A 9,871-nucleotide genomic window follows, 5' to 3' on the forward strand; every position below is an offset into this window, starting at 1 on the left:
GCGATCACCAGCACGAAATCAACCGGTTGCTTATCGTCCACAGCATCCAGCGCGCCAGCATCCAAACTAAAACTTACAGAATCCTTCCTGCCCGTATAAGTATAATCGCCGCTCGCTTCCGAGAGGTGTCGACCATCCAAGCTCAACTCCGGCATCTCTTCCGGCGGATTGTTGTAAAATCCACGTGGTCTCATCATCGGCGATGACGGCGAGTGCACCAGTTCCCCGAAATACTCGGTAGTCACCGGATCTTCATCCGGAAACAGCGTAGACCAATTCATAAACTCCCAGATTCGCTCGAAAAGTGTGGCTTTGCTAACCTTCTGTGGCCGAACCTCAAGGTACCGATTCCCAGGGCATACCGATACTGGCAGCGATCGTGTAATTTCACGCAAGGAAACCAGCAGCTCACTCGCCTGCCACAGTCCGTGATCCAAATCGCAATCACGATAATGCCAAGCAACAGAGCTTTCCTTCCGCTCAATATAAGCACCTGGGGTGCGTTCTGTGTAATACTCCAGCAACGGAACGACGTGCTCCCACCAGCTCATGTCCATGTTCGGCACCATGCAGTGCCAATACTCCTTTTTGCCAACCCACTTCACGTATACACCGTATTCTGCCGCAAGAACAAGGTTGCCAGACAGACCTGCAAACCATTGCTCGCACACCGAGGTGCTTCGCGCGCTCACTAACACCACCGTGTTACGCGGGTCCTTCGTCAGCATAGATAACTGCCAGATGAGTTCTTGCGGCGGATAGGCCAGTTCCGGGATTGAAGCCTCTGCAGCTAATACACCTTCGTAATTGATGAAGATCAGTCGTCTCGATGACCGCGAATAAGCGGATGTCATATCCCGTCGACTCAATTCGCGTCCTGATACTGAAAGCGCGTTCTCTTCGCTGCACTCGTGAAGTTGTTCCAGGAAATTGTCTGCCCAGTGCCATGATGTGAAAGAACTAACGTAGCTATACATGTGTTGGTGCGCACGCATCACTTCGTCATTGTCTTGCAGAGATTCTTGCAGCGCGTCCGTGAGTTCTTCAGTATTCCATGGGTTCACCAGTCTTGCTCCTCCTAAGGACTGCGCACAGCCTGCAAACTCACTCAGAATCACGCGAGCATGCTTGCTTGTGGCCTCCCGGCAAACAACGTATCCGAACGGAACAGTGTTCATGCCGTCACGGACAGGAGTGATCACTAGCGCATCTGCTAGCGCGTACAACGCGATCAGAGCCTCCACAGCAATTTCTTTATTCAAATACTGCACAGGGCCTTCGGTACCGATATCTTGCAACTTGCTGTTGATACGTGAGACGAGAGACTCAACTTGAGACTCAAGTGCTGACTCGAACACTGATGCACCCGTAACGATTTGCAAAAACACCACCTCCTTTGCGAGCTCCGGCTTCTGTGTAAACAATTCTTCAACGGCCAGCAACTTGTGCACCAGGCCCTTCGTCTGGTCGAGCTGGTCAACGCCAAGTATGACCTGCTTGCCCGCGAATTGGCTCTCGAGCTGCTTCATCTGCTCCTGCACCGAGTCCGACTGCACCATCGCAATATACTTGTCAGCGTCAATTCCTACAGGGCAGATCGTCACGCGCGCAAAGTGTCCGTTAAAGTCCACGCCCTTGTGGCTGCTCTCCAGTCCCAGCAGTCTCACGCATGCGCTCTGGAAATGCCGTGCGTACTCGTACGTCTGAAAGCCGATGAGATCGGCGCCCAATATCCCCGTCAAGATCTCCTCTCGATTGTTAAGTATCCGGTACAGCTCCGCCGACGGGAACGGGATGTGCATGAAGAAGCCCAAGCAGATATTATCGTTCGGGAACAGGTTCTGCACCATTTGCGGCACCAGCGTCAAGTGATACCCTTGGATCCAGACCAAGTCTCCTTCCTCGTAGACCTCCTGCACGGCGTCAGCGAAGGCCTGGTTGGCGGCCACGTAGGCCTGCCACATCCTCTCCATGCTGCGCTCGTCCTCCTGACCGCCCTCCATCATTTCGTGCTGGATGATCTGGTCGTCGGTCGTGGGCGGGCACGAGTGGAACAGCGGCCACATGACGGTCTTGCAGAAGCCCTGGTAGTACAGCCGCTCGCGCTTCTCGTCCAGGAACACGGGGTAGTACTTGCGGTCCTGCAGGAGCTGCTCCTTGAGCGTGTTCTGCTCGCTGGGCTCGATCTCGCCGTGCACGGAGCCGATCCAGACGCAGTCGTAGCTCTCGTGCAGCGACTGGAAGATCTCCATGGCGCCGTTCAGGCTCGCGTGCTCCGGGAACTCGGCGCGCCACTGGGACTGCGCGTCCTCCGACACGAGCCAGAAGGGCAGCGTGCGCGTCACCAGCAGCACGCGGCGGCGGCGCCTCGAGCCCCTGGCGCCGCCCTCGTCGTCCGCCTCCAGGTCGTGCGCGCCGGCGCCGCTCTCCTGCTCCGCCTTCACGCGCTTCTCGCGCACCTGGTTCAGCTTCGTGTAGAGCGCCGACAGCTCGCGCAGCAGCGCCGCCTCGCGCTCTTGGAAGCCGGCGCCGTCCGTCATCGCGTCTCGAACCTCTCGAACGGAATCGGATTCTGCGCGCTGTAGCGTCTCAGAGGGAGAAGGAGCGACGCGGCGGCTTGGGACGCGGCGATGGGGTTCAGCTGCCGCTGTAGTCGAACTGGGGGCGCTGTCAAAGGGCCGCCTTGGGCCGGTCGGTACGCGGCGGGCCCGCTGCGCGTCGGCCGAGCCAAGCGATGTGGTGGCGAAGTGGCTTCGGGAAAATGGCATCGCGACCTGTGCTGGCGCATGGAGACATGCTGTATCGGAGGTTCAACTATAAGCGACTTTTCAAGGCGGTGGTTGAAGAGCTTTATCAGCTTAGTTGTGGTGGAAGTGCGTTGGTGCTGCTAAGCATTTAGGTACTGTATGGCCATCGTCACGGTATCTTCTGCTTGGGTTGTTGTGGGTGTGCTTGTGTGAGGAGTTTTTGGCTTGGGAAGAAGAAGAAGAAGCTGTCGGTTCCCTGGCGAGTGAGATGGCGAACGCCGACAGTTTCTAATGTATTATCTAGTGGGGTTAATAAAAAAGCGTACAGCGAGCGGCTCGAGCTAATGACGGCGGCCCTCTGTGCTCGTCGACCGACATGGACTGGGTGGGTGGGGGTGGGGGTTACATTTGCGAGACGAGGTAGTAGAAGACGATCATCATGAGCAGGATGAGCGACGCGCCCAGGAGCGAGAAGAGCAGTTTGCGCTGGCGCCGTCGCCGCAGCTCCTCGAGCTCCGAGAGCAGCAGCACCGTGGGGACGAGCTCCAGGTCGGGGCGCACGCGGTAGAGCGCCGCCTTCTCCTCGATGGTGAGGCGGCGCGGCATGCAGCGCGCGGCGCACGAGCCGTCGAGCCGCCGCTTGGTGTCCTCGTCCTCGTCGCTGTCGATGTCGAGCGAGAACTCGACCGACGCGTGCTTCTTGAGGCTGCCGCGGCACGACGGGATGCGCAGGATGGACTGCAGCGAGCCGCCCGTGCTGCTGCTGGCCGTGCAGCTGCCGTCGCTGTCGCTCTCGGTCTCGCTCTGGTTGCTGCTGTGCTGGTCGGGCGTGGCCGGCATGGTGCCGTACATGGCGCTGAGCTGGCGGCGCTCGGGCTTGAGCGCGTACGACACGTAGCCCGTGCGCTGGTACGACGGCGCCGGCTGCTGCGACGCGGTGGCGGGTTTGGCGTACGCCATGTCGCGTTTGATACTGGCGGCGGCCTGCAGCGCCAGCAGCGGGAGGACCTCCTCGGCTTCCCGCATGCGTGTGTCGGTTCTGCCGGTCATGGGAAGAAGGCGGCGGCAGTGGCAAGGCTAGCAAGGCGGGGCGTGCGCCGTGCTTGAGCGGATATTCACTTGTGGCCTACTGGTGCCATGCGGGCGGTTGGCCGCCATGGGGCGATCCTTGGTCAGTCTGTCTGTCATCTTTTCCACGCTGTGGCCCTGATTCGGCAACGCGGACTGGCGCTATACTGGACGCAAGTCAGCGCGGCAGTTAAGTCGCCCCCTCGACGCGCAACTGGCAAAAAGGTTCCAGGAACGGCACAGAAACAGGCGCGGACGTTGCGCGCTAAAAACGAGGGAAGGCGGCGTTGGCTGCCCCGCCGGCAAATTCGCGCGAGACGATAAGAATGCAGGCGCTCTTATCGGCGACCTGAGGCGACGGCGACGGCGGCGGCAGCGACCGAGTTAACTTTGTGAGTACTGCCGCCGCGGCTTACTGCCCGCGAGCGTGCCGTGCCTCTCCCACTCTGGGGTTTTGAGCCCGCGCGCAGAGACGGGGCCAAAAGATCCTTTCGCAGCTTCAACTTGCACCGATTGCCACGAGATCAGGCTCAAGGCCACCAGCACCGGCGGCAACATGCTGGCGCTGCAGAACAAAGCAAGGTAGGGGCGAGACGGCGGCGCGTTTCGTCATGGCGAGCGCGGCCTCGATTTAGCTGCCGCGCTGCCATAGCGCCGTCGGCCCTGGACATGGCGGAGGTCGTCGACACCAGGAAGATCGGTCGGTAACGGCCTTGGGCCCGAGGCACAAGGCAGCGCGGACTTGGCCTGGTCCGCAGGCTTTATAGCTGGCGGTGCCAGCTAGCAGCGTCAGCCGAGCAGGTCGAGGTGCTGGTTGCGTGTCGATGACAGCGTTTGTTTCATTGGCGTCCCACAGTGCGGCCCGCGCGATTTCGGTGTAGCGGCGCGGATCCTGTTGCTCAACTGGAGCTGAGCTTCACCAGTCCTAGCTAGATACTGGTACCGCAACAGCGACGAAGTGCAAGAATGATAATACTACACTTCACTCACGCCGGGTTGCATGTTACCACTTTGAAGTCGATGAGTCTTTGACTCGGGCCCTCACACTGTGCGTTGATTGAGAAAAATGCAACGTCATTACACCGAACTCGAGCAGTGTAATGGTGATATAATGGCGATATAGTCTTGAATTCAATCGTATAGGTTCTTGTTCCTGTCGAGCACACGTAGGTGAAGTCGTTGGTAAAACTTATCGTTAAAACCCAGGAAGATGTCAAACGAACCACTTCAAAATATGATGGCTTTTGAAGTGAAAAGCTGTTGGTTATTATCGGCCATGCTTTTGCCAAACATTCCGCAGCGTTTGTGTCAGGGAATTTCGCGCGTTACTCCATGGTATTTTACGCGATGTAGACCTTGAGCACGCGTTGATAGGACACAGAATATCTGTCGCGCACGTAAACGACGTTGTCTGCCGCTGTTGCAATTGCCTAGATCACGTTGAATGGACCGCGCGCAGCATAAGTAGTGGTCTCATTGGTGCTGAGACTAATTTGCGGATAGAGTAATTTCCCATGTCGGCAACATACAATCCACATCAAGAGAAAATGGTATTTAAAGCGCGCAAAAGTACCAGCGCCATCGATAAAGCCATTTGTAGAGGATCCTTGCAGAATAGTTATTATACCACCCGTCGTGAATTCAATCACCCGATTATCCGCGACGTACATGTTGTCAGATGAATCAATCAAAATGCCCAAGGGATGGGATATACTCGTACTGAGAATGCTAGCCACGCCGTTTGAAGCGATTTTAAATAGTTATTTTGCCATTAGAGTAATCCGTGGCGTACACGCTTCCACTAGAATCCACTGCAATGTGTTGGAAGCTCAACCCCAATGCTTATTGAAAGTAGAATGCGCAATCCAGGCGCATAACAGAATTGAAATGAATGTCAACCAGTAATCGGCGTTGCCAACAAGCATATTGGGCGTTGCATATTGTTACTCAGCGTTACCAATTCCAGTTTGCCACTACTATTCAATAAAAATATCTTTCGGATGAGTTGGTTGTTAGTGTCTGAATCTTCGACCATCACGTAAAACACTTTTTCAGCAATAATACTGGGCCAACCTAACGTGGCGCCGGTACCACCGGCAGAATCGTATCCGCTGCCATATACAACATACGTGGTAACCTCGACGGTGGTGAGATTGCCTTTGCAGATGCAATGATTGTACGTACAAGCTACCATCCAACCCAATCGCTAAAGACTGTAGGTCGTTAAATTGACGGAAGTTCCAACGCCATCTTCGTATCCGCTGGTTTTGGGTCCGGCCAGCACTGTTATTACACCAGTCGGCGTGAATTGTAGCATTCTGCTGCTATCTGTGACGTAAATGTTGTCTGACGAGTCGACCGGAATGCCAGTGGGTTTGGTTAAACCGAAACGCATTTTGTACTGAGAAGCGTTGTAGCCTAAGCTGGTCATGAACATCCACACCCCCCATGTTGTGATGATAATCCTTGACTAGTTTAGGGCATGGAATCTCGGATGGTTCTCCTTCCGCCCAGGTATTGCGCCCTATATCACGTAGACAATCTTTCAGTACACCACCACCATACACTAGTGCTACATTTTTCATACCAACAGTCAGTTCTTGTAGACTTGCGCCAGTTGCAAGCAAATGCACTGGTTTGGAGTCCCACCAGCAGCAAGCTGACATCTCTGGCACTGCTTTCGACCGCGCCACTTTATACGATCCCCGTGAAATTTCGGTTGGTCGCTTCTTTCGTTTCTCTTTCAACGCCGAGGGAAACCCGATTCGCCGTTGTTGAATCGTTCCAACAATATATATCTTGTTAGCTAATAGCTCAAGAGCTAACGCAACCGATGTATAAAACCTGTCAACGACGACAACGTGGTACGATTGGCGATCTTTAGGTAGCACCATATCCAAGTTGCGGAGTACGGCTGCTGGGCCCGACTTGTCATCAATCGTTTGTGGGCCACCAAGATGCGCCTTCTTCCCGCAGTAGACTTCCAGCCTGGTAGTAGTACATGCGAATCTGGTTAATACTAGACCTACCATATTTATACTGAGCCAGCGTACCTGAGACAGTACGATGTTTTTGGACAACACGTGAGGAACAGCTTCGTTCCCCATTTATGTGGCTTATCGCGCATATACATCCGCGTGCCATTGTATTTTGAATGAGAAGGAATCATACCTTCGTCAAACGAAAGGAAACCCCTGGCTTGTACCCACTCAAAAATGTTGACTGTAACGTGTCGACAATTGGCCTGATTTTCCATGCTCGATCATATTTTGCCATCTCGCTCTGATTATCCGAGAAATGGAGGTGTTGCATAACTTCGTCAAACCTATATGCATTTCCAAATACGCATCAGCGGGAGGAATCTAGTTGTATAACGATTCAAATGCTACGTACCGATTACGGGGCATCCACGCTCCGAATGTCCCGATTGGCAGAGCTCCAACACTCGATGTGCTCCAATGCGTAGATAGACGCCGCTTTGTGGACACAACATGCGCGCAATCAACAACCCAAAGGTTACCGCATACTCGTGCGGTTGAAACATCCTCGTCTGCCGAAGTCGCTGTCGTATCTGCGCCAATGATTCTACCTCCTTTGTCCTGGACCCGCGGCGTTGGCTGGAAATTTGCCGGTCTCTGATTCTACGAGCGCGGGTTACCACAGTTTGGGCTGCATAGCGATTGCTTTCGTCAGCAATTTGTCGGAGCAAACGTTTTGGGAAGAAAAACCAAAAATTATCGATTGGGGATTCTGCATGGCGTAGCACATCCGGGGTCGGCCCCATTCGCCTGTGTAGATCCCACGATACTCTGATCGAGGTTCAACGCTGCCAGATACTACACAAAAACAGAAGATGGTAAGTAAGTTTTTTTGTTAAAAATCGATCTTCACGCAACGAATCCATTACCTTCTTCCCATCCTGCTTCCTCCCAAGCCTTGATCTCGTTCCTGTTTTTGGCCAGTTTTAAGAGTGTATCGTCATCATTGATATCGTCACCTAACGTTTCCATGTACGCAGCAACAGCTTCATCACTCCATTCTGCGTTGTAGTTCACATGTAGATCCTCATCTTCAGATCCCGATCCTTCGTCAAACTCTGACGAACAGTCCGATGTCAGCTCTTCATAATCACCCAGTTCATCTTCTAGGCCGACATTCACATCCCTGTGAGTAGCTAAATCGGCTTCCCGATGTTGCACCCCGTTTTCTTCACGGGCTTGTACCTCCTCCTCTCTTTGCCTTTACTCTTCATTATACTCACCCGCCACCAAATCAGCTTCTTTGGAAGCACTGTCGTCATCCGGAGAGGACAGTAGCGCGGATATCGCCTCCAACAATTGCTGATTCGTCGCCCCCGTACCCACTGGAACATCCCCGCTTAAACAATCCAGCAAGGCTTGCAGCGTTACCCCACGCTAGTCAGTCGTATCCCCTTCCATCAATTCTCGCGATATTTTACTTGTTACACACGTCTTCTTTCGCGGGTCTGATCTCATGGTTTTGGCAGCGTTGGTGGTCAGTCGTCGTTTTCGTCTGGGTAGCGATGGGGACCTCCCAAGTTCCGTTGCGCGAATATCGCACGCTCTTATCGCCTCCATCGCGCTTTCCTTGTCGCTAGAGCTGGGCGCGTCGGCTATCGTCGCTGTGTTGCCCCCACCGCTGAGCGTGGCTACACGTCGTCTGGAAGTCCGTTTTGGTGGCTCCGTGGCCGGCGCACCGCCCGCTCCCAGAGCCGGCATGGCGTCTCTGATGGCTATCGAGCTGGGCGCGTCGGCTATCGTCGCTGTGTTGCCCCACCGCTGAGCGTGGCTACACGTCGTCTGGAAGTCCGTTTTGGTGGCTCCGTGGCCGGCGCACCGCCCGCTCCCAGAGCCGGCATGGCGTCTCCGATGGCTATCGAGCTGGGCGCGTCGGCTATCGTCGCTGTGTTGCCCCACCGCTGAGCGTGGCTACACGTCGTCTGGAAGTCCGTTTTGGTGGCTCCGTGGCCGGCGCACCGCCCGCTCCCAGAGCCGGCATGGCGTCTCCGATGGCTATCGAGCTGGGCGCGTCGGCTATCGTCGCTGTGTTGCCCCCACCGCTGAGCGTGGCTACACGTCGTCTGGAAGTCCGTTTTGGTGGCTCCGTGGCCGGCGCACCGCCCGCTCCCAGAGCCGGCATGGCGTCTCCGATGGCTATCGAGCTGGGCGCGTCGGCTATCGTCGCTGTGTTGCCCCCACCGCTGAGCGTGGCTACACGTCGTCTGGAAGTCCGTTTTGGTGGCTCCGTGGCCGGCGCACCGCCCGCTCCCAGAGCTGGCATGGCGTCTCCGATGGCTATCGAGCTGGGCGCGTCGGCTATCGTCGCTGTGTTGCCCCACCGCTGAGCGTGGCTACACGTCGTCTGGAAGTCCGTTTTGGTGGCTCCGTGGCCGGCGCACCGCCCGCTCCCAGAGCCGGCATGGCGTCTCCGATGGCTATCGAGCTGGGCGCGTCGGCTATCGTCGCTGTGTTGCCCCACCGCTGAGCGTGGCTACACGTCGTCTGGAAGTCCGTTTTGGTGGCTCCGTGGCCGGCGCACCGCCCGCTCTCAGAGCCGGCATGGCGTCTCCGATGGCTATCGAGCTGGGCGCGTCGGCTATCGTCGCTGTGTTGCCCCACCGCTGAGCGTGGCTACACGTCGTCTGGAAGTCCGTTTTGGTGGCTCCGTGGCCGGCGCACCGCCCGCTCCCAGAGCTGGCATGGCGTCTCCGATGGCTATCGAGCTGGGCGCGTCGGCTATCGTCGCTGTGTTGCCCCCACCGCTGAGCGTGGCTACACGTCGTCTGGAAGTCCGTTTTGGTGGCTCCGTGGCCGGCGCACCGCCCGCTCCCAGAGCCGGCATGGCGTCTCCGATGGCTATCGAGCTGGGCGCGTCGGCTATCGTCGCTGTGTTGCCCCACCGCTGAGCGTGGCTACACGTCGTCTGGAAGTCCGTTTTGGTGGCTCCGTGGCCGGCGCACCGCCCGCTCTCAGAGCCGGCATGGCGTCTCCGATGGCTATCGAGCTGGGCGCGTCTGCTATCGTCGCTGTGTTGCC

The 9,871-nt window shown here is 56.4% G+C and overlaps 2 protein-coding genes across 3 annotated transcripts; both read right to left on the reverse strand.

The window, feature by feature from the left end:
• Positions 1–1,002: 1,002 nt before the first annotated feature.
• Positions 1,003–2,540, reverse strand: IUM83_15050 (trehalose-phosphatase; the record flags this gene model as incomplete). Of its 2 annotated transcripts, none has more annotated exons than XM_067939835.1 (2): positions 1,003–1,009; positions 1,165–2,540. In XM_067939835.1, the coding sequence occupies 2 exons, from the start codon at positions 2,538–2,540 to the stop codon at positions 1,003–1,005; spliced, it is 1,383 nt and encodes a 460-aa protein (XP_067791355.1). The 2 variants fall into 2 exon arrangements, with proteins under 2 accessions (XP_067791355.1, XP_067791356.1); XM_067939836.1 differs by lacking the exon at positions 1,003–1,009 and having other exon boundaries at positions 1,183–1,238; positions 1,367–2,540.
• Positions 2,541–3,149: 609 nt separating this feature from the next.
• On the reverse strand, positions 3,150–3,773 carry IUM83_15051 (TRM112 protein; the record flags this gene model as incomplete). The annotated part of the gene is made up of 1 exon (XM_067939837.1): positions 3,150–3,773. The coding sequence occupies one exon, from the start codon at positions 3,771–3,773 to the stop codon at positions 3,150–3,152; it is 624 nt and encodes a 207-aa protein (XP_067791279.1).
• Positions 3,774–9,871: the final 6,098 nt, after the last annotated feature.

This window comes from Phytophthora cinnamomi (assembly GCF_018691715.1).
Source record: "Phytophthora cinnamomi strain GKB4 chromosome Unknown Contig40, whole genome shotgun sequence".
Lineage (NCBI taxonomy): Eukaryota > Oomycota > Peronosporomycetes > Peronosporales > Peronosporaceae > Phytophthora > Phytophthora cinnamomi.